The following is a 22,345-nucleotide window of genomic DNA, read 5'->3' as shown; positions in this document are numbered from 1 at the left end:
GGTCGGGAACTTGCCAGGAAAAAAAGATACTCATGGTGACAGTCTGAAAATTTCCCAAGGATCGTTTTCTGATGCCCTTTCGTAAACGAATCGGTCATGAAGACGGTTGAGTCTTCCCTGCCAGAACTCGATCTTCATGGGGACAATTCTCAACCCACCCCAGTATGGAGGGCATGGGACATCCTCCACGCCTTCAAATCTGGCAGTGTTCTTCTTCGTCGCCTCATCCAGTTCTTGTCTATCCTTGATGACGTGCGATTGCTCTGAGGCCCAGGCACCAATCTTGGAGCCTCTTGGTCTTGTCTTGAAGTACCTTTCGGAAGTTTCACGATTGACAAACTCGGTGTTCCCCTCGACTCTGACTTGTCTTTGCATGTCCTTCCAGAAGAAATTCATACCCGCATGCGGGTTCGTCGCTATATCGTGCGCCTTCCCTGAGGTGCCCCAGTTGGAATAGATGGTGAACCCTCTGTGGTCCAACTCCTTAAATAGCAGCACTCTGGAGGAAACTTTCCCGCTGGGCAATTCAGCAGAGCAGAAAGTGATTGCCTCGGGCAGAGTTTCACGCGGGTCGTCCTTAGCCTCCTGGAACCATTTGCTAAACTGATCAATTGGATCTTTGCTCAATTGTGACTCGTTCAATTCATACTTATCGTACTGGTAAGTCTCGGGCGCAAAAATGATGGGTGTCTGCGTTCTATCTTTGTCGCTATCCATTGCGAAAGGAACTGATGTGATTGCAGTCTACTACGAGGAAGATTACTGTTCTTCCAGGGTAGTACACCCTCATGAATTCCTTAATCTTTTGATTTTTTTCCCTCAAGTATTTATATTTGTTCAAGTTCCATAGAGGGTGCCGCTGAGTCAGACAACACCTCGTTTCCCAAGGTCGTGATTGACTTATTGAAAGTGGGTGTCTTGTTTCCTCGAATGACACAACCCAGATATAAGCAACTTTCGTAACTTACAAAGTTGGTCATAGAAATATATATATATATATATGTATATATATACATAAAGATAAGTAGCGATGAACAAATTCATCGGAAATGGGTGCCAAAAATTTGAGAAAGAGAGTCTGAGTTTCACTCCCTTTACATAGGAAAAAACTTACAAAGACAAGCAAAAGAGCATATGAATCCTTCCTAAAGAAAACCTTCGAATTCGATTCGGAGAAAGAAACGGGGAATGAAAAAAAATAGGAATGAATTCGAAGTGGATACCATATTGACCCTCCATTGAGAAGCAACACCTTCTTTGGAAGGGACTTCGAAACCAATGGAAAGTTTCTTAGGCTGTTTCCACTTTTCCCATTGTCATCAAGGGGGACAACACAGACTTAGTGACAGAAATAAAACGAAATATGGTGAAAACTGAATGTGATTTTCTACAACGACATCAACAATGAACAGGTTTTTTTATGTGGTTTTTTGGACCTTCCCTCTTCCAATCTTCCTAGATCTCCCTCGTAAAGGCACAGTGACGAAAGGTGTTGAAACAGAGTCCTTTATTCTTTGCAGTAAATGAATTTTACTATTTATGAGGTTTAGAAAGTTTCACTAAAAAGAAAACCTTGCGATAACCGTACCTTTTTGGCTATTTGTCGATACCGAAAAACAGCTAAAAAAATAGGAACACAGACGGAAAGGTACCAATCGGATAAAAAGTTGCTTCCAATCTAGGACAATGAAAAGAGGACCAAAACACGTGCGGGGCCATTATCAAACAATTTTATAAAACTGTCAATCATCCATTATACAGGGATTATCCATGCGACAGACAGGATGGTACTGAAGTTTCAAGAAATAAAAAATAAAAGAGAAACCTCCTATTGTAAGTCTATCGCAAATCCGAAATAAATGGGACGATTAAGATTTGAACAAATATCATAAAACTCGAATCAACTTTTTGGTAAAGCCAACGTTTGAGACACCCCAGTTTATACTCTCCTCATATTCCATTTACCGATGAGGACAATACAATCCTCCATCAGTAGACGGGCAACAAACCCTTATCACACAAAAAAATTGGTATCCTTCCTGAAACAACAACGTACCACACCTTAGTTTTCCTTCTCCATCGTTGTCTCTTCATTGCTTAATAGCACTAACGGCTGTAACAAGTGAGTTCACTTGGCCTTGTCTGGGTGTTGATAAGATTTATTTCCCAACCCTATATCTACTCCTGTAGATTATGAAATTGAACGTTTCAGGTGAATTAGGCTACCTATAAAACTTCAATCCACTGGTACCTCTCTTTAACAAAAGAAAAAAGAAAATAGTCCCAGGAGAGGGAAATAAATCTTGTCCGGCTGCCTAGAAAAAGAACTCGTTGGAGCATACTTTCATCAACATTGACGAGGATGACCAAGGGAAAATAGAAACGATGGGAAGAGAGTCAAAAAAACACACCAAAAAATCACACAGCACAAAATGTCCTGAATTCCATTGAAATTGGCCGCTGCAAAATATCACAGTCTCCACTTCGTACACAATACCTCCATTCACTTCAGTACACTTCCTTGATTCACCAGAGAACAGACAAGAACTGCAAATCGAAAATGCCCAAACCCGAAACAAGAAGTGCCAAAGCAGTTACTGCGATGGAAAGAAAAAAAGCCCATGAAAATTGAGAGAGCGATTACCCGAAGGATGAAGAGCCTTCGATGGGAAATGTCAAGTATAAAAAGTCTTGACGCGTTTCAGTTCCACGTCTTCCCGTTCTCATCTTGTTCAAGTTTCAAAACAAGAGTCAATTAACTTTAAACCCCAGTATCATTGGCTGTTCGTATTTTCTCCAACATATGTACAGTCTCAAATACACTGGCAGAGTTATATGGTGAACGACTTAAGTTCTGCTATGAGATTTAGAAAACGTTCTTCCCGTCTTCGGGAAGAAAAATCATGTCACCTAGCCCTATTGTCATTCATAAATCTTCTTCCATAACAAGTACTTCCTGATTGTAATGTGAGGCGTATCCAGCAGGGTATATAGTCTGTAAAACGCGCAATTGTATATGGCCGGCAATAACTTGAATTCAGGCCTTCTCCAAGACGAAAATTGTGTAACTCAACAAGTAGTAGCAGTTGGGGAGAGGTGTGTTTGTATTAGAATCATTGTAGGCGTATACGGTCGCAGCTTGATTATACATGTATAGGACCAGGAAAAATTTGAGCGTCATCTCGAGGAAGATCTGCGCCAAAAAAAATGCGCAAGCCCGGAATCGAACCGGGGGCCCAACGATGGCAACGTTGGATTTTACCACTAAACCACTTGCGCTGTATAATTACATTTTTTTGAAAATATGTATGGTCAGCATATATTTCTTTGTTTGAGGTATATATTGCCACGAAATCCCACACAGTCCTTTTGCACTTATTTAATAGCGTTATACTGAAAGATAACGGCATAAAGCTTTGTCTCAATGCATTTGCATGAGATATGTGGCTCTTAGCTGGGATATATCGCTGGATCGAGTAAAACAGTAAGAGATGAAGAGGCTCTTAAGTAGGTGAAAAAGCTTCGGAATTGGTACAATTTTATAGACAGCAGAAGTCTCTGTTACAAAAAAACAATATATCAGTCTCTGTATAAGAGACACCAGGCCTATGATCAATGGTTCCTCTCGAGTTCCTCTCAAGTTCATCATCCATTTTATTTATTGGTTTCTCTTCCCATGTTTGCTTTTTCGACGAGAACTGTTCAACAGAGACATACCCACTAGCACCACATACATGGTCCTGTCCTCGAGGCAGTGACCAACCCACCACACATCACAGCACTGCGACCCTTCGGGAGCGTCCTTATTACCCGACGGTCAGCAGCCAATCAGATTCCAGAAACGGACAGTAGCGACTTTTACTCCCCCCAAAAGGAAAAAACGACAACATGGAGATGTATTAAGCTCTGTCCCTCTTGTTCGAAGGAAGCGACTAGGTTCAAGGGAACAGCTGTCACTGTGCTCTGTCTGATTGTGCGTGTGGGGACTGTACATACTGTGGAGCTGATTCTAATAGACGAGCCATGTTTTCCAGAGCAGTAGCCAACGTTGTCCGTGCTCGCGGTGCGACCGCCCTTATGTCGCGGAGTGCCGCGTGCAGAAACTATGCCACGTTAAAGGAGGTGGAGATGCGGTTGAAGTCGATTAAGAACATCGAGAAGATTACCAAGACTATGAAGATTGTTGCGTCGACAAGGCTGAGCAAAGCAGAGAAGGCGAAGGCCAATGCCATCAAAATTGACGAAGCTAACGAAAAGTTCTTTAAGAACGCGGAAACAGAAAAGGCAGTAGTGGAACAAGAAGGTGGCGAGGCTAACAAGGAGTTGCTAATTGCCATTACTTCCGATAAGGGTCTGTGCGGTGCCATCCACTCCTCGTTGGCGAGAAGGGTCAGATACCACCTCATTGATTCTCCCAACTGCGATATTATCTCGATTGGGGACAAAATGAAATTGCAATTGATGAGATCGCACCCAGACAACTTGAAGTTGGCCATCAACGGTGTGGGGAAAGATGCGCCTTCGTTTTTGGAGTCTGCGTTGATCTCGGAAAGAATCGCCAAAGAGTTCGACTTGGAAAGTTACGGGAAGATTACAATCTACTATAACGACCCAATTTCCTCGATTTCGTTCGAACCAAGCGTGAAACCATTGTACAGTGCGAAGACGATTGTGAACTCCCCATTTTACAACAAGTTTGAGATCGATCTCGACGAGGACGTGCCCAGCGATCTTTTCGAATACAACCTGGCTAACCAGATTTTGACCGCCATGGCTAAGGGTTACGCCGCTGAGATTTCTGCTAGAAGAAACGCCATGGACAACGCCTCCAAGAATGCCGGGGATATGATCACCAAGTACTCCATCTTGTACAACAGAACCAGACAAGCTGTGATCACGAACGAGTTGGTTGATATTATTACTGGTGCCTCCACCTTAGGTTAAAGTCGAAAATAGCAATAACCTTCGTTCTCTAAAGATAAGATTGTGGAACGGATGCTTTCCACATTGAGGGACGAGGCGGAGGAGGAAAGATTTGGAAACTAGGTAAGTAACCTCCCAAAGTTGACAAATTTTTTTATTCATCTTAGTATAGTAACTATATATTCCAATCCAATACAAAACTCACACAAAGGTTTCGTTTATGATAGATGCCTTGGGCAATCAAACGGGACTATTCTTTGGCTGGATAGACTTAAGAACGCCTCTTGTTTCCATCATGTTTCAAACGTGTATTACACTTGTCTTATAGTTTTGAGTCCGTTTCAGATTTCATTTGGAGGAACGTAGTAAATTGAAGAGTACTACTGGAAAACTACATGCACATTTCTTTATATATATATATATTGGAATCCATTTGGGAGTTATGTATGAACTCAAGAGATTTTCCTTATATCAAAATTTACTCTGACACACAGATAAAAAAGTAGCAAAAGACACACCAGTACAACAAATCTCTCCAAACACAACTTTAGAAAAATATGGGTATAACATTTATTTGGTTCTTGACCAAGAGAATCCCCAAATTGCTAACTTTGGTATTCAATATCATTGTAGTATTCCTGACAATATTTCTTTTGGTAGGATGCTACAACACTTCCATGGAATCAACATACTTGGTTCGTTACGAATTCAATAAAGACTCTTCATTCTATCCTGTGATCACCAACTCATTCAAGGGAAGTAACAATACCGCGGGTCTAGAGAGTCTGAAAATCATCTCTGGTTACATGGGCGTCTGTGTCAAAAATGTGCCCTCAGGATACAAAATATCGAACCAAGAAGTAGCATCCGTGTGTTACCCTAGGAAAAACCTGACCAGTGTACCACTTTATAGCGATGTCGCCGTCGAAGTGTTCAACAAAAACTCGGCAGCTGGTAGCACGCCTTCAACACTAAACATCCTGAAGCTCGCCGAGTTGACCTCTGTAAACGTCATTCATCCGTATATTTTGATGGCCACAGTTATCTTATCCATCATACAGATTTTGACACTAGTGTACCTGGCAATCCCACACATTCCCTTGAAGGATGTGATCGTGAAATTCGTCCTGATTCTAAGCCTGGTTCTCGATCTCATATGGGGGATGGGTGCAATCTGGACGCATATAGGCATCCATGCCAGTTACCGTTTGGTGCCCGCTGCCAGTATGGGAATAATAAAGGTACACAAGGGTAGAAAAGGTGCAGCAATGTCGTGGACCGCCTTCGTGTTCTTACTTCTCATTTCCATCATATTGTGGTTGCACGAGTGGAAGAAGGTCAGAGAACAGCTTGCCGACGCAGAACCAATAACCAACACAAGCCACAAATACTATTCTAGCGAATCATCTTCATTTGCGTCAAAAGTCTGATGTTTTTATCTACCTCACCACCGTTTTATACGTGCTTAAATACTTAGTTTTATCGAGGAGCGACGACTAATTTGTGACATCGGAAAACGAATAAAATATTAATTAAAAAAACAACAAAAAAACAGAAAAAGACTCTCGAACTTTGAAGTCCAGAGACCTTTAAAAGCTGGCTGTATTTCGAATGCAATAGAGGAGTGGCCACTACCTTTCAGCTTTACTATCTTTCTTTTTCGTCTTCCTTTGGGTTTTTTACCCTCATTACTGTCTCTACCATGCCCGCGATTCTGAATATACTCGGGTTTATTCTGTCGAAAATTTTCACACTGCTGTTTAGACTTATTCGCTTAATCCTGTTTCCCTTCAACAAGTTATTGTGCTGGAGCTGTGGTGACTACCTGTCGAAGGTGAACCGGCGCTATGGATTTAGTGAGGACCTTTATATCATTCCAACCTTCTTCTACTATGTATTTGAGTACATTTACAAGGTTAGGAGACATAGATTCCAGAATTGGTACATTTTCACCAGTCAGGTACAGAAGCAGGGAGATAATGTTGCTATTCGCTATACTAGACCCTTGGCTGCCAAGGGTGAATTTGAGTTGGAGTCGTATACATATAAGGAGATGTACGATATTGTACTGAGGCTGTCGTACATTTTGAACTTCACCTACAATGTCGAGGCCGGTGACCACATCGCGATCGATTGCACAAATAAACCGCTATTTATCTTTCTATGGTTTGCCATTTGGAACTTGGGTGCAGTTCCTGCATTTCTAAACTACAATACCATGGGCGAACCCCTGTTGCATTCCCTTAAGATATCCAATATCACACAGGTCTTCATTGATCCAGATGCAAGCCAATCCATCCAGGCGTGCGAAGAGGAGGTCAAAAACGCACTGCCTCATGTTATGTTGAACTACTTGGACGAAAACGACCTTTACAATACCATCAAAGATGAGACCGCACCAAAATTTCTACAGAAAGATGAGGTTAGATCCCCAGAAGGGCTTACCGATTATAAACCTTCCATGCTAATCTACACATCAGGAACCACTGGGCTGCCCAAATCTGCTATTATGTCCTGGAGAAAGTCTTCAGTTGGTTGCAAACTGTTCGGGCATGTTTTGCACATGCACAATCAAAGTACCGTGTTTACCAGCATGCCTTTGTTTCACTCTACTGCTGCTCTACTGGGGGCCTGCGCCATCTTATCTCAAGGTGGATGCATTGCGCTAGCTCCTAAGTTTTCCGCGTCCAATTTTTGGAAACAGGTGTACATGACCGAAGCGACTCACGTTCAGTACGTGGGTGAAGTTTGCAGGTACTTGCTACACACCACCCCTTCCAAATATGAATCTATGCATTGTGCCAAAGTTGCGTATGGGAACGGTCTGAGAACAGATATCTGGCAACAGTTTCGCACCAGATTCAACATCGAGGTTATTGCAGAATTTTACGCTGCCACTGAGGCTCCATTTGCAACCACCACCTTCCAAAGAGGAGACTTTGGCGTTGGCGCCTGTAGAAACTACGGTGCGATTATTCAGTTTTTCTTACAGTACCAGCAAACTTTGGTTAAAGTGGAAAAGGATGACGATTCATTGATTTACCGGAACGAAAAGGGGTTTTGCGAGGTGGCGGGTGTCGATGAACCTGGTGAAATGCTAATGAGAATTTTCTTCCCCAGAAAGCCTGAAACTTCCTTTCAAGGATACTTGGGCAATGAACGGGAAACCAAATCCAAAGTGTTAAGAAATGTGTTTAGAGAAGGCGATGCCTGGTACAGATGTGGTGATCTCTTAAAGGCGGATAAATACGGCTTTTGGTACTTCCTTGACAGAATGGGGGATACCTTCCGGTGGAAATCCGAGAATGTTTCTACATCCCAGGTAGAAGATCAGATATCTGCCAATGCTGAAAATGTAGTAAAGCAAGTAGCTGTTGTGGGCATAAAAATACCGAAGTATGAAGGCAGGGCAGGGTTTGCTGTGATCCGTCTCGTTGACAATATGGTAGAAACTTCCAACGAAGAAAAAGTTGCATTATTGAATAAACTTTTGCTAGGCTTGTCTAATGCATTACCAAAATATGCTATCCCAGTAATCGTCAAGTTCGTGGACGAGATTAAAATGACGGATAATCACAAAGTAGTCAAAAAAATCTACAGAGATCAAAAACTGCCTCATGGAACGTCTGGTACGGATACGTTATTTTGGTTGAAGGATTATAGGAGCTATGAGCTATTAACGGACGATGACTGGAATGCTATTGAGAGCCAAAAAGCTAAGCTGTAAATCAATAAATTAGTATTACTATAAATAGAGATTTATCCTGCCTTATAGAAACTGATTATCTAATTACATTAGTGAATTCACAATGTTATTATTACACATAAGAACAAGGTTGTGTTGGTTTCCATTCTAGCACTGAAAAACAACCACAACGAATAGCAACGATACGCAACATACTGTTTTTAAAAGAGCGAGTAGAAGAAGGATTTCAACATCCATAGTAACGTGATGAAAGGTAGTACCGAGATCATCACGAATTCGTATCTGCAAACGTTGAACACGCTCGTAAGAGAGCTCGTTTTGGCTGGGTCTAAAGCGAACCCGCCTGTCTCGTAATAGTTGTTCATGAGCTCATCTTTTTCTGCCCAGACCTTCTCAACCCACTTCTCGAATTGTTCATCATCCTTTATTGGGATGCTTTTGATATCGAAGGCTCTCACGTAAATGTCAACCAACTTTGGATATTGCCCCTCCAAGAAGATGTTTTTCAGACCATAGCTATCAGCGGCATACCCTGAGGGCTTCACGCCAGAGTAGGCGACGGTGACATCGTACAGAATGTCCAAACTGGGTTCCAAGGTTTCCAAGGTGAATTTCAGTCCAGTAACATGCGGCATCAAAACGTGTCTAAAGGGGGTCTTATTAACTTTCTTCGCGTAGATTTCAGTCTTGTTTCTCGTGTTTTGGGTCAAATTCGTACCTTCAGGGAACAGAATGAAGTTATATGGCCAGAATCTATCGCCTCTCAGTTCTTCAGTGTAACTTGGCTGCGTACTTTGGTTCCAAACTTTAGTGCCGTTCTCGGTGGTTGTCATAGGTTTCCCGCCGTGAAGGGGGCCTAACCCTCTAGCGTTGGCGTCTAGTTCTCTCAAGTTATTGACCACATTGACACGGTCGTCAGCCCATTTCCGGTTCATGAATAGGAACTTGAAATTTTTCATCCCAAAACCCAGGATAGGGATCCTACGCAACGACTTCTTCAACATTATGTGCACCCTGCCCCCTAAGTTAGAAGTATAGGCAAGCCACCACAGGTAGATCCAATCTGTGTAAATCTGGTGGTTGCAAATGGTGACCGAGTCCGGACGCAGCTGTGAGGACACCCTCCCTTTGGCAATATCCATATAGATTGTCCCAGCAGGGATACTATCATTGTCTGTCGTGATTCTCACATGGGCTGGGGCCACGACAGATAAGATCGAGGTTAGTGTAATCACAAACAGCTTCTTAGTGAAATCCAAGAGCGACTGCGCCAAGGCAGAGTTTGTGGGCAGACAGTAAACTGTCGGGACCTGAATAACCATCAGCAGAAGTATATTCTCGATGAAAACAATCATGGAAACCAGTGGGATCACCACTTTCCTCACGTTGTACACAAGGCTCGCAACGAACGTCATGTTGCTTTCTCACTTGCCTTTATTAAGCCAATGTCGATCACCAGGAGAGACAAAGTCCGAGAATCAGTCCTGACAGATCGCCGTTTCAGCGAGCTGCAGCTTTCCCTTTTATGTAAATGAAAAGTTGATGTTGAGAGTTCGAAAAGGGGTTACATCAAAAGGACCTCCTGAACCGCCAAGAAAAGCGGTACCTATGTTTGTGGCGTTATATACATGCTCCTGGGCGTAACTGATAAGGTGCTTCAGGATCTGGGTGTCTTTGAAGGTTTTGCGAAAACACGAGACACGGCCACTTCGCAACTACTTAGCAGTGTAAAGAAATTGACGATACCATTCAACGTGGCATCCATCTTGTTCCAGGGCTCGAGGGCACCTGTCTTCAGCGTATCAATGGCACCCCCCTTTAGGGATAGCTGTGCCATGGTGAATTTCCCGTTATCGACGGTTTGAGAGATCAAGCTGGTGGCTGTGAATCGATCAAACCCGTACATGTTCGTGAGAGCACTTTCCATGACGATGGGGAGACTTGAAAGTGTAGCGTCCACGCCTAACCTTGCATCTAAGCGGTCGCCTATCTGGCGACCCCCATCAATGTGTTCCAATGATGCGCTCAACATCGGTATGCATTTTACTAACGCGATGCCGTAAGTAGGTACAAACCCGTCCTTCAAACCGTGACACAGGACATTGTTTACAAGATTGTCCAATGAGTGCTTTCTCTGATCGATTTCAATTTCATTCTCACCCCCGACATTAACAGTTATAGTGGTCCTCAAATGGGCATCGTCAGATAAATTACCATGCGAAGAATTGTAGAGGAATATTTCCCCCGTAGTGGCCTTTAACGATTCTACGCTCCCAAAATATTGCTGAGCATTGATCGTACTGGGTACCATCTCGCTGAATTCAGGTGAATATACACTGCGCATATGGTTAGGTAGCTCCAAAAAATCAAGTAATGGTGTGTTCTCCTGTACAGATCGACCGTCGTTGTCCTTCTCGTTATACCTCATTACATAAGTTCGTACCTTCGACCCCTTCCGTTTATTCCTATTGTTGTTTATCGTGATACTCGCCAGCGCCTCTCCAACACAATTATCAGTGACAATCAGTAACAAGGATTTCTCGACTTTGTTCATGTAAGTAAGAGTGGGGAGGATCTTGTTTGCCTCCCTTAGAGTACCGTCATACACAAGAACCAACAAAGGCTCATTAGCAGACACCAGTTTATTTTTTGGGATATCAATGGATCTCAGATACGGTTCGCTTTCATTCAGCAACCCAACAGTGAATTTCCACCCCTTCGAAATATCGATCTCATCAGTTGTCCTTTTACCTCGAACTACTCTGACAATATCATCTGAGAATAGCTTATAATTGACAGCTTGCATAACCTCCCGTACAAGTTTTGCGTCTTTCGGACTATGTGTCAAATGACTGATGAGAATATCTATGTCGTGGCTATCATTGATAGTCAGCTTGTTGTCATGCAGGAAAGCTTGTACTTTCTTCAAACTGTTGATCATTCCTTGGACCGTGGATTTGTAAGGGTACTGAAGAAACTGCTGTAATAGACTGCATGTAAGAGAGCTAGCTAACGGCGTAACATTACCCTTATGGCAATCCAAAAACAGCTGCAATGCGATTTTCCCAATGTTAGTTTTGCCTGTCCAGTGTGAGTTCAATACATCCTGTCTTTCAAGCGATTCCACAAGACCATTCGCTACATGCTGTAACTGACCGTAGTCTTGAGCTCCTATAATTTGTGGAGTATTCCTGTATTTGCCCTTATACAGCATTGAACTGTTGTGACTCACAGCATTTAGCACTTTATCAAGTACCTTGATTTCGTTTGTTAACTGTAGCTTTGTACAGAAGTCTGCAGTCAACCGCTGGGCGACTGTATACTTGGTGGTAACCGTCCGAACAGTATGACATTGTATACCTCGTAAGGTTCTAACTGTTCTCGAACTAATAAACATATGTTTGTGTTACAGCTATTTGACTACCCTTTGTCAAATTTGAGATGTTACTTAATAATTCAGAAATTTAGACTTTTATCTAAAATCGATAGAGACTTCATTGCACCCCGAGATCCAAGCGGCACAAAGTCCAATTAGGATTGACGAAGCGTCTCCTCAGTACCAGCTAGTATATACATACGTATCTACGAGCTATCTTCTTTAACTGTGGATTTGTCTTTGTTTCTCTCACTATTTGGGGGTGAGAATAAACCTCACAATCAACAACGATGACAGAAAAAAGTGAACTGTCATTTGCGATCCATGTGTCTAGCGGTTGACCCAAATACCGTCGTATTAAGGACCAAACCTATCTAACTCAAAAGCTCATATTTTCGGTTTGGTAGTATTCCATGGATACATTTTTTTTAACCTCTTCTTGAGAGGTCTACTTGGCAATCCCATTCTTGCTCTTGCACATCTTGATAGATTCTGAGCGACCAATAAGATTCACAACGGACCAAACTTGCAAATGCTGGGGCAAGTTATTGAAAAACTGCCTTCTTACGTATTTAATATAGCCTTTCAAACAACATTTCAAAGAAAGTGTGAAGAGTGCCAAGGTACATTTTGAGACCCTAAACTGGCTTCCCATCTCTTCAATGATCTGTTACAGTAAAATGGAGAAAGTGTCGGTGTTTTGAACTTGATTTGTCGTAGACACCCAAAGATAAAAGATGGATCGACACTCAAGAGTTTATATTGTCATATCAAAAAAGAAGTTCAAAACAGAAGTGTAACTACGTAGAGACCACAAGCTACAGCTCTGGAAATTATTAATATCTTATTTAGACAGTGGTTGTATCTCACTTGAAAGCCTTGGTGATTTTGTGACAGCTTGGCAAAGTTTCGGCCATATATCGGAAAACAACTGCATCCACAACACTAGTTTTCTATCGAAATTGCAGTTTTTTCTACCCAAGTTTTGAATGTTAAAAATGAGGCTGCTATTTAAAAACCTATAAACCGTCTGTTAGACAATCAATTTTAGTCTAGGGACAAGTAAACCAACACGGTTACACCTCAGGTAATTTACAAATTCAAAACTTTATTGAAAAAAAGGTTCTCAATTTTTGCGTTTTAATTTGTTCCGGTACACATGTTAAATAAGTTTATTGTTTGTTATTTACGAGCTGGAAGAGTAACAGTTGCAAGTTTTATGGTTTAAAACCTCAAATTTGTATTTATGTATAAAAATACCCTCAAAAAACAAAATCTTTGAGTACTCGTCCTTGTTAGCTCAGTTGGTAGAGCGTTCGGCTTTTAAACACTTTGTTTAAGCAAGGATAACCGAAATGTCAGGGGTTCGAGCCCCCTATGAGGAGTACTTTTAATTTTTTTTGAACTTTTTGGCTACACAAAGGACAGTGGGTTCGTAACAGCTGTGAAGCGCATGTATCCAGTTTGCTTCTACTTATTGTGATTATTTAAATTATGCAATTCCCTTCTATTATCAGAAGTGGCTGTAGTTTAACTTTTCATGGACACGCCCAGTAGCTTCCTTGAGCAAGACCCGCTACTTGTAACTTGTAATGAGAGTTCATTAGTGGAATAAGCTTCAGCAGTTGGGGCACGTGTGTTGTTGTAATACTTGGACAACTGTTTCATTCTTACTTTGCGACAGTCGTTGTCTTCCTTGAGTCTTTTTTTTTCTATATTGATTGAAATAATCCAAAAATGTTTCAGTCCTTACTGAATCACATTTTTTGACTCTCATTGATTCTGATAACTCCGAGACATTCTCTTTCCTCTTCAGGATCGGTCTTGGTTCACGGGAAAGTTTGGCTTCGGTGCAGACAGTCACTGGTCTCCTCTTAGCGTTGTACACAAATAGACTGCACTTGTCATTAAATCTTACAGTCAGTTGACCAATCTTCTTGTCAATGGTACTGTCTGCATCAACCTGGTCTTTCCCGGAACAGTCATCATCACTTAGCAAACTGCTGTTATCAAAAAACCCGTCCGGTAATTTTTGAAAGAAATCAACTTTCTGGTACGCTAGAGACCTGCTTACGTTGCCCTTTTTATTGAGAGAGTCTAACTTTCTCTCCGTAAGCGTCCCATCCTTTAGATTTCCCAGGAGTCTACTCACCGTCCAATGGCACCGTTGTTCTTTGCCTGTTGGAATGGAATATATCTTACTTGAGGCAGATGAGGAGGTTGCAACAGAACATTCTGATGCCGACTCGTTATCGGTTGAAGAACTATCAGCATATCCTTCATTTGTACTACTTTTATTTTCGTTTGAGGAGGGACAGTTAACAACAACCAATTTCTCCTTAGAACCCGAATCGTCATCGCTCTTCATATCCTCGTTATTATCCTGAATGCGGTCATTGGGTTCCAACTCACTTGTCGGCGACACAGCAGATTCATGGCAATGGCGTTTACTTGGATACTCTTCGTTTTTCTCAGAACTGTGCAATCGTTTAAAAGATCCTGTTTCGCAACCGCCAGTTGCCGACCTACCTTTCAGTTCTTTCTCTTGTCCATTTTCCGCGTCTGAGGTAGATAAGCTATCCGATATATCACCCTCACTACTCAGTAAAGAGGGCTCATCTCCCTTGTAGACGTTGAATGCACGCTTGCATCCAATTTGGAAACCGGTGGGGCCAAATTTGGTGAATTGTTCCTTCTCTCGTGCTATGACTTCCTCCAAGCTGGTCACACTCTTGTTTTTCATGGTCTCCTCAAAAAGTAGAGATAGTTGCTGAGGGTTTGATTTAAAGTATTTGTAACACGCAACATCCTCTTGTTCAGGAAGCGCACTTGTGACTGAATTCTTGTCATCAGTTGTCTTATCGTCACTATTCCTTTTTCTTGTCTCAGAGGTCATCTTACTCTTACCGATAGCTTTAAACTTTTCAAAACTGAACCGTAAATGCGCTTTCAATCTCTGCCTTTTAGAAATCTGAGGCTGCTCCATAAGCTGATCCATTGCCGCCAAATTATCCTTCATCAGGTTTATCTCAGGACTATCGACTTGGTTCAATGATGGGACAAGATTCAAATCAGGTGGTGTAACGCCGGCCGATCTATTGGAAGTGAAGCTCAAATCGTCCCATTTACTATCTTTAGCCATCCCTTTGAATGATCTCCCCTGATCTTTCGCCGTTCCATGGAACCACCTTCTAAAAGTATGTTTAGTGTGACTGTTTTCATCGAAATTGGTGGTAGTTGAAATATCTTGCGGATTGGCGGCAACAACACTCATATCTAGCAATAGTACAGCTAATAATTGATCAGCAACGGTAGAAACAACAAACGATTATCAAGCTCGTGGAAAACTACCCTAGTCCAGCAATAATCCTCTTGATCTGCTCTTTGGTGTGTTTCTCGAGAAACTAATACTTTGAAAACCCTTTTTTTATATTTAGTGACGGGAAATCATTTGAGACACAAAACCACAATTCTCGGTATTAGAGCTTCTAACTGGGAAGGGAAAACGAGGCAATACAGATTTTGGGCACAATCTTTGCTAAACAAAACCAGTAGACGCAGAGGAAAATCTTAGGTTGAGCAATTCGTCAATATAGTTGCACCTAAAAGTACGTGGCAGTTTTACAGAAAGGGACCAAAAAGCATAGAAGGTGTGCCAGATAACGCCAATCCCCATTTTGAAAAGAACCCACAACCCTGACAAGGTGTGGTAACTGAGTTCACTTTCCCTTTATTGCATTGACCGGCCTGTCGAGATTCTAAGCTTAGTCTTCAAATATTTGCTAATTGCTCATCGTTTTCAGCCGCACACTAACGGCAGACCATTATAACAATAAAAGGGTTGCAAAGCAACACCCTGTGCATGAATTTCCCCGGAGTTTCAAAGTTCTATTTTATTAATGATTGGAACAGTGTTCACACGCAGTTTTCTGAGGTGTTTCCACAGTGGGTTCGCGCCCCGCTCCAGCGCAGTATCCAGAAGAGTAATCATCCCACCTCAAGACCACTTCGACAAGTCCAGGTTTAAGGGCAGCATCGTACAGCACGAGTATCGGCAAATTCCAGACGATTCCAATTACATTGAGAAATTCTACCACGAACTCGCTGTTTTCAATAAAGTGTGTTTGGAGAACGAGCTTCACAAGTCGTATTCGGATTTCGAAGATAACCCCAGTGAACTCGTTTTCCAAGTGGAAAAGTTCGTCGAGTTACAAATTGTCCCGCGCCACTCGACTGTCCGAGACCCAAATACCAAGGACACATCTGGGTACCACATCCCGAGTCTAAACGTCTACTGCCAACATTTGAGTGATAAATTGGTCATAGAACGGTACGTCGAGTTCATAAAGGCGGTTTCTCTGACATTGAGACTGAACGGTGGCCACACATTTATTTTTGATATACTTTTGACAGCCAAATCCGTCTACGACCGACTGGAAAGCGACAAACTGAGCAGTTGACCGCAGGACATAAACGAGAATAGCTTATGAAGCTGCAATACTACTCTAGTTTTTTTGGGACAATTTTGAATATAACATCCGTACATTTTTGTATTTTTTGCCATTTGTTTTATGAAAATATAAAATAATTTCCTCTTTTGTAGCATTTGAGCCTAACAGGGGAGTTCCTCCCGGGAGTTTCCTGCCCAGCGGGTCTCTTTGCAGCGAGGAAACTTGTTCTCTTCCAGCCTGGGATTCCTCCACAGTCCCGTAGATTCTGCCTGGAGCTACCGAGCCTAGCGTGTCCGGTTACGAGGGAAGATTCACTTTCCGCATTGGGCCAGGTTTGTTACTAGGTGACAGTTAATAACAAAGGTCAAATCGATATAGTGTAGGTGTGTGAGATATTGATATTATTTAGCGGTAGTTCGTAGCATTCAAAAAGGTAACAGCACCACAGGATGTCCACTGAATTAACTGTTCAATACGAAAGAGCTTTCCAAAAGGTATGTTTGGTAGATTAAGGAATTATTGGGGATGAATTGTGCTAATTGGAAGACTGAAAATTCAGAATTGAATCCGATGGATGGGATATCGATGCTATTCGATGCAGTGAAAATTGAAACTCTTGGATAAAGTGGTTTTTATGATGGTCAGATTTGTGACTAAGAAAAAATGGAAGAGTTATTATCGCTATTGTATATGATCCCAGTTCCCCATCGATTAGTACAGTTGATTTTCCACGACCCCACAAGCTTGAACAACATTTTTACTAACAACTCATGCAAGCTAAATTGCGCCGTTTGTTATTAGCAACCACATATCTTCACCAACCCAAAGGTAAAGACCAACAGAAGAACCAAGAGATGGTACAAGAATGCCGGTCTAGGTTACAAGACCCCAAAGACCGCCATTGAAGGTTCTTACATCGACAAGAAGTGTCCATTCGTTGGTGACATTTCCATCCGTGGTAAGATTTTGACCGGTACCGTTGTTTCCACCAAGATGCACCGTACCATCATCATCAGAAGAAACTATTTGCATTACGTTCCAAAATATAACAGATACGAGAAGAGACACAAGAACGTTCCAGTCCACATTTCTCCAGCGTTCCGTGCCCAAATCGGCGACATCGTCACCGCTGGTCAATGTAGACCAATCTCCAAGACCGTCAGATTCAACGTCTTGAAAGTCACCCCAGCTTTGGGTAAGGCTGCCAACAAGCAGTTCCACAAATTCTAAGCTTTTCACACATTTGGTTATCATGTATGTGGGAATCAATCCCCCAACTGAAACCAACCATTATTAATATACATCATTATATACAAATGCAAAATCTATAAATGTAGTCACCAGGGGAGAGCCGGGGCTCATTTAGAGTGGGCCTTCGCAGTTACAGTTTCGTTCAGAACATCTTTGCACAGATCGCTAAGTTTCGCAGATGCATACCGTTTCCGTTTCTTAATCCGTTTCTCAAAGCAAAGTTTCAACTCGGCAGCGCTCCAGGCGCCATGAGTCTCCTTGGATATCTGTGTCCATTCGATATCGTTTACCGAATTGTACCGCTGGATCTCTGAGAAAAGCCAACTTAGAGTTTTCTTATCCATAGTGGCCAACTTTTCTACCATCGCCCTCCTAACCAATTTGTTCCACTTGTACCTACACTGAATTCTTGACCTCGTTCTCCCCATCAGCTCGCTGATCTCTGCCCAATTTATCAAATTGTTAAAGAGTGCCTCATCCCTTAGTGGATCTCTCTCCGTGTCGTTTTTCGTTTCGAGTACGTTGTGGACAACGGCCCTAAGTTTCTCCTCCTCCTCGGGAGACCATTCGTTCATCTGCTGCGTACCCCTGCAACTGACGTAGTTTCTCCATCGGTCCCTGCAATCATCGGGCACTCTCTTCAAAATCTGGCCGACGCGCACCCATTTCCCAACGAGCCCGCCCTCTGTGCACAGCTCATTCAGCAACTTGTCCTCCTCAGAATTCCACTTCCCAGTCTTGCCGAAATCGTTGAACAGCCGCCTCAGATGCTTGCAGATGGATGAATGCGACCTGTGCGGTAAGATCGCAAACATGCATTTCCAAAAGGTGGTGGACTCCACAGTGTCATTCTGTGACGTCTTCCACACAAGGTCGCGGAACTGACCCCCATCGAGCTTTGTAATGCGACAATACTCCCTAGCAAACCGGGACACGAGTCTATCCTCCTCCACGGTGAACTTGTTAGCCCCCTGCACCCGCGGGAGAATTCTGTTCACATCGGCGACGATCTCGTCCCTAAGCTGTTGCACTTCCCCCGCAGGGAACTCCCCCTCTCGCTGTTGCTGCTGCTGCTCCGGACCGTTGAAGTTCCTGACCTTTGGCAGGATCTCTTTGAAGGGAGCTAGTCGCAGCGCGGTGCCACCAGCCGGTCCGATCTGTGGAGATTGTGCTCCCACCGCACTTGTTCGAGAGAGTAAGTCCATCGATTTGAGTTCTGGATCGACAGTCGCGTTCGGGTCCCCACCCAGGGCATCATTCCCCCTGTGGAGTGTGGCCCCATCGCGTTGTGCCGTGGGCATCAACTTCAGGTACCAGTCGATATTCGTGCCGTCATCGTCCTGGGAAAGTTCCTCATCCACCTCCAGTTGTCGGACGTATTTGAACACGGCCTCCTCGACACTCTCATCCATCTACCTGCCTTGCTCTTGTTACTTCAGGGAGGAGGGTCATTCGTTCACTTATAAAAGAAGAGACTATTAACTATTAGAAGAATACTATAAGATATATAGTGGTAAGGTGCGAGAGAAAATAGTCTATTTGCTGTAGTCTGCAGAGGGCAATCACCCGTTTAGAGTGCTTGGGTCCCACTGTCTTGCGAGTCCGATTTTCGTGCTGAACTCCGAACCTGGTTCCTCCTCGTAGTCGATCTCTGACAGGTTGCCGTTGCTCTCTTCGACTGAAGTGGTCGTGTAGTTCGACGTGGAGAGGGACCGCTGGCCCAGCATCCGCGCGTATACGAGGTCGTCGTCCTCCCTCGGGATAGGTTCGTCCATCAGCGCGTTTTCCTCGTCGTCCGAAGTAAGTACGAACGTAGAACTCGAGACGCTGTGCTTGAACGCGGGTTGTGGATGCAAGACGGGCGTTGCTGGGGTCTCTGCTGCCTGTAGAAACTCTCCAGTGATGAAATCCCGTGTCTTTGTAACCGGTAGGGGGGACGCCGGTGGTTGTTGTTCTGACCCGTCCACGCGCGGCGACAGTGGTGCCGCAACGGGGGGCGTGGCATCGACCTCCAGGGGACGTACTAGAGTCTCGCTTAGTCCCAAGAGGTTGAGGTTTTCCGGGACATCCAGGACGTCTGTGTGCGGGTCTGTACAGGGGATGAGGCTGGACACGTCGTTCGTGTACACTGAGTTGTAATCGTAAAAGTAGGTGTGGCTTCTCGAGGTGTTATGCGACACGGCGTTGCGCGTCGCTGCTGTACCCCCCTGCCAATGTTGTTCTGTACCGTCGCCATTCTCTGCACCGTCGCCGCTCTCTGTGCCGTCCCCATTACCATCACTGTCCTCATCGGAACTGTAGTTCAAGTGAGTGTCCGGCAGCAGTCTGATGGAGGAGTGGAAAGGTGAGATGGAGTTCGAGAGGGCAATGTACTGGTGTACTGTAGTGTCGAATGTGATATGCCTGGAAGGCGCACCATCCGTGCTTGTCACATCTTGAAGTATAGATTTTTCGGAATCAATCACGTTCGATTTGACCTCCTGTTTCCACTGATGCATCTGTTTCAGTTTCCATATCGAGTTTTCGACGATCTGTTCTCCGAGCGCCGTCTTCTTGAGTATAGGTTTGAGCGTATCGTCTGTGCCCGTGGCTGTTGGCGCGGCGGTTGCACTTTCTGCGGTCGTTTCCCTTGCCGTCACGTCCACGCTCGAGTAATCCGATGTCACGATAGGTCCGTAGAGCCAGGGCACGTCACCCTCCGGGAGCACCACTTCATGTTTGCGTGCGGCACCTGCGTTCCCGCCACTGCGTCTGCTGCGCACTAGTAACAACCATATGCGCCATATAATATTTTCAAGCCTGCCAATGGTCACCAAGTCCGGTATATCGCCCCTAAACTTCCCGCTGACCATCCGTTTCCACATAGCCAGAAACTTCCAGGAGTTCCACAACTCTCGCACGTCTCCCCTCCAGTTATAGTTAAGGTAATCGACGTACTTCCCCGGCACGACTATCGAAAGATCGTTATCATCCTTCATCGCGAGCAAATCAGCCGGTAACAACCCGCCCGCGGACTCATCGTAACTGAGCCGCCTCCTGGACCTTCGCCTCGCACGCACACCGCGCGGGCCCTGCCTATACGCAACGAGCGTATCCTGAGACCTACCACCACCACCACAGCGCGTCAACCCATGGCCCGTCCTCTTGAGACAGTACGACAATTTCTCGAACTGCACGTTATCCCGCGCCTCTATCGCTCGAGACACACTGGGGCCCATGTCGCCCTGCAAAGAACTAACCCCGGCCTCCAACATTTCCTCGTGCAAGCGCCCCAAGCGTCAATTGACTTTACCTTCCTTGTACAAGCACAAGTACAGGTACAGGTACAAGTAGTACATACGCTTATATATACGGCGATGCCCCCTCTCCAAAACAGAAAAAAGAAACGACTTTCTCCGTTCGAGCGAAGATCGGCGCTAAAAAAATTCACGTTTCTTTTTTCGGGGTTTTTGGGTCCGGAGAAATTACCGCTTTGGAACATAAAATGCGGGGTGGTAGCGCCGCACGGTGTTTCATGTCGCTTTCAACGGCCCCTTCGAGGACTGCAGTGCGGCGCTCGCAGTTTCAGAGTTTGGTAGCGCCGGCAGGTCTAGGAGGTACAGGCATCCACCGTGTGGGTCCGCGGTGGCAGCTGTAGGGTTGTCGATGTCCTCGTTGGCGGTGGTCACGTAGAGCTTGTCACCGACGAGGCAGCAGCAGGAGGCACGCATCGTGTTCTCGGGGAGCAGGATACGTGCGAGGAATTTGCCGTTGCGGGTGTCGTACACTTGCACGCTCCCCGTGGACCACACGCACACGTAGAGAAGTCCAGTTTGTGGGTCCAATTGGCTTCCATCGGGTTCTGGGGAGACGAACCGTTCAGGGGTGTTTGCTCTGATATCGATCTGTTTCGTCGCGGCAGTTCTGTCGAGTGTAGCGGTGGCGGTGTCGTAGGGGCACTCCCATAGACAGAACGCAAGCGAGTCCGTGATGTACATGCGGTCCTCTTGAGAGTTCCAATGCAGAGAGTTCGCGATCCGGATATGGTCCCATACAATTTCGAGGGTGCGTGTTTCTAGAGAAACACGCAGAATACACCCGGAGTCGTCCACAGGGTAGGGGAAGTCCCGCATGATCCCAACGAAGATGTACTTCCCACAGGGGGAGACGTTTCCGTCGTTCGAACGGAGTTTCCGCACACGGTCCAACGTCAACTCGGGGCACCATTCGTACAGTACCAAGTACTCCCAATGGTCCCTGGATAAATCCACACGTCCGATCCCAAACTTGGCAGCGAAATAAACGACATTGGAATCCTTGTGGTCAGGGAACACGACACCGATCGACTCACCCATCTCGCTGTCAGGGTAGGGCACTGCATTGGCGTCCTTCGAGTAAGTCCCACGACTAGCAGTGAAAACCGTATGTTTCTCCGCAAACGTGTGTGCAGGGTCCCCTTGCAGGTCCCGCACACGGTGCACCTCCGCCTTGAAGATATCGACCCAGTAAAGCGTGTCCGTCTCAGCAATGTAGGTGACCCCCTCGGTCAACCGCGCGTCGGGGTGGTGGTACAAGGGTACCGCGTCTCTGCAATCAATCTCCATGCGTCCTTGCTGACCTCAATGCTGACCAGCTGGACTACAACAAGCAGAACACCCT

General features: G+C 44.6%; 12 protein-coding genes and 2 non-coding genes across 14 annotated transcripts; 6 read left to right on the top strand and 8 right to left on the bottom strand.

Moving 5' to 3' along the window:
- Positions 1-30: 30 nt before the first annotated feature.
- PDX3 (pyridoxamine-phosphate oxidase PDX3) lies at positions 31-717 on the bottom strand (the record flags this gene model as incomplete). The annotated part of the gene is made up of 1 exon (XM_022610098.1): positions 31-717. One exon carries the CDS (start codon positions 715-717, stop codon positions 31-33), a length of 687 nt encoding a protein of 228 aa, XP_022466428.1.
- Positions 718-3,208: 2,491 nt separating this feature from the next.
- KNAG0Jtrna2G lies at positions 3,209-3,279 on the bottom strand. The gene has a single exon. It is a non-coding gene; the product is annotated as a tRNA-Gly (tRNA).
- Positions 3,280-4,023: 744 nt separating this feature from the next.
- Positions 4,024-4,944, top strand: ATP3 (F1F0 ATP synthase subunit gamma; the record flags this gene model as incomplete). The annotated part of the gene is made up of 1 exon (XM_022610097.1): positions 4,024-4,944. The coding sequence occupies one exon, from the start codon at positions 4,024-4,026 to the stop codon at positions 4,942-4,944; it is 921 nt and encodes a 306-aa protein (XP_022466427.1).
- A 536-nt stretch (positions 4,945-5,480) lies between these two features.
- Positions 5,481-6,353, top strand: FIG1 (Fig1p; the record flags this gene model as incomplete). The annotated part of the gene is made up of 1 exon (XM_022610095.1): positions 5,481-6,353. The coding sequence occupies one exon, from the start codon at positions 5,481-5,483 to the stop codon at positions 6,351-6,353; it is 873 nt and encodes a 290-aa protein (XP_022466426.1).
- A 272-nt stretch (positions 6,354-6,625) lies between these two features.
- FAT1 (long-chain fatty acid transporter FAT1) lies at positions 6,626-8,650 on the top strand (the record flags this gene model as incomplete). Its single annotated transcript, XM_022610094.1, has 1 exon — positions 6,626-8,650. The coding sequence occupies one exon, from the start codon at positions 6,626-6,628 to the stop codon at positions 8,648-8,650; it is 2,025 nt and encodes a 674-aa protein (XP_022466425.1).
- A 179-nt stretch (positions 8,651-8,829) lies between these two features.
- Positions 8,830-10,044, bottom strand: CST26 (putative acyltransferase; the record flags this gene model as incomplete). Its single annotated transcript, XM_022610093.1, has 1 exon — positions 8,830-10,044. The coding sequence occupies one exon, from the start codon at positions 10,042-10,044 to the stop codon at positions 8,830-8,832; it is 1,215 nt and encodes a 404-aa protein (XP_022466424.1).
- A 242-nt stretch (positions 10,045-10,286) lies between these two features.
- Positions 10,287-12,026, bottom strand: TCM62 (Tcm62p; the record flags this gene model as incomplete). The annotated part of the gene is made up of 1 exon (XM_022610092.1): positions 10,287-12,026. The coding sequence occupies one exon, from the start codon at positions 12,024-12,026 to the stop codon at positions 10,287-10,289; it is 1,740 nt and encodes a 579-aa protein (XP_022466423.1).
- A 1,268-nt stretch (positions 12,027-13,294) lies between these two features.
- On the top strand, positions 13,295-13,390 carry KNAG0Jtrna5K. Its single transcript has 2 exons — positions 13,295-13,332; positions 13,354-13,390. It is a non-coding gene; the product is annotated as a tRNA-Lys (tRNA).
- Positions 13,391-13,623: 233 nt separating this feature from the next.
- On the bottom strand, positions 13,624-15,279 carry GIP1 (protein phosphatase regulator GIP1; the record flags this gene model as incomplete). Its single annotated transcript, XM_022610091.1, has 1 exon — positions 13,624-15,279. One exon carries the CDS (start codon positions 15,277-15,279, stop codon positions 13,624-13,626), a length of 1,656 nt encoding a protein of 551 aa, XP_022466422.1.
- Positions 15,280-15,904: 625 nt separating this feature from the next.
- FMP23 (Fmp23p) lies at positions 15,905-16,465 on the top strand (the record flags this gene model as incomplete). Its single annotated transcript, XM_022610090.1, has 1 exon — positions 15,905-16,465. The coding sequence occupies one exon, from the start codon at positions 15,905-15,907 to the stop codon at positions 16,463-16,465; it is 561 nt and encodes a 186-aa protein (XP_022466421.1).
- Positions 16,466-16,905: 440 nt separating this feature from the next.
- On the top strand, positions 16,906-17,686 carry KNAG0J00930 (40S ribosomal protein uS17; the record flags this gene model as incomplete). The annotated part of the gene is made up of 2 exons (XM_022610089.1): positions 16,906-16,950; positions 17,258-17,686. The coding sequence occupies 2 exons, from the start codon at positions 16,906-16,908 to the stop codon at positions 17,684-17,686; spliced, it is 474 nt and encodes a 157-aa protein (XP_022466420.1).
- Positions 17,687-17,814: 128 nt separating this feature from the next.
- On the bottom strand, positions 17,815-19,119 carry KNAG0J00920 (uncharacterized protein; the record flags this gene model as incomplete). The annotated part of the gene is made up of 1 exon (XM_022610088.1): positions 17,815-19,119. One exon carries the CDS (start codon positions 19,117-19,119, stop codon positions 17,815-17,817), a length of 1,305 nt encoding a protein of 434 aa, XP_022466419.1.
- A 150-nt stretch (positions 19,120-19,269) lies between these two features.
- Positions 19,270-20,961, bottom strand: KNAG0J00910 (uncharacterized protein; the record flags this gene model as incomplete). Its single annotated transcript, XM_022610087.1, has 1 exon — positions 19,270-20,961. One exon carries the CDS (start codon positions 20,959-20,961, stop codon positions 19,270-19,272), a length of 1,692 nt encoding a protein of 563 aa, XP_022466418.1.
- Positions 20,962-21,219: 258 nt separating this feature from the next.
- On the bottom strand, positions 21,220-22,290 carry KNAG0J00900 (regucalcin; the record flags this gene model as incomplete). The annotated part of the gene is made up of 1 exon (XM_022610086.1): positions 21,220-22,290. The coding sequence occupies one exon, from the start codon at positions 22,288-22,290 to the stop codon at positions 21,220-21,222; it is 1,071 nt and encodes a 356-aa protein (XP_022466417.1).
- Between the last annotated feature and the right edge of the window lie 55 nt (positions 22,291-22,345).

The sequence above is a fragment of the Huiozyma naganishii genome, chromosome 10 (genome assembly GCF_000348985.1).
Source record: "Huiozyma naganishii CBS 8797 chromosome 10, complete genome".
Lineage (NCBI taxonomy): Eukaryota > Fungi > Ascomycota > Saccharomycetes > Saccharomycetales > Saccharomycetaceae > Huiozyma > Huiozyma naganishii.
The sequence above is the reverse complement of the archived record's forward strand: the minus strand, read 5'-3'. Positions and strand labels throughout refer to the sequence as shown.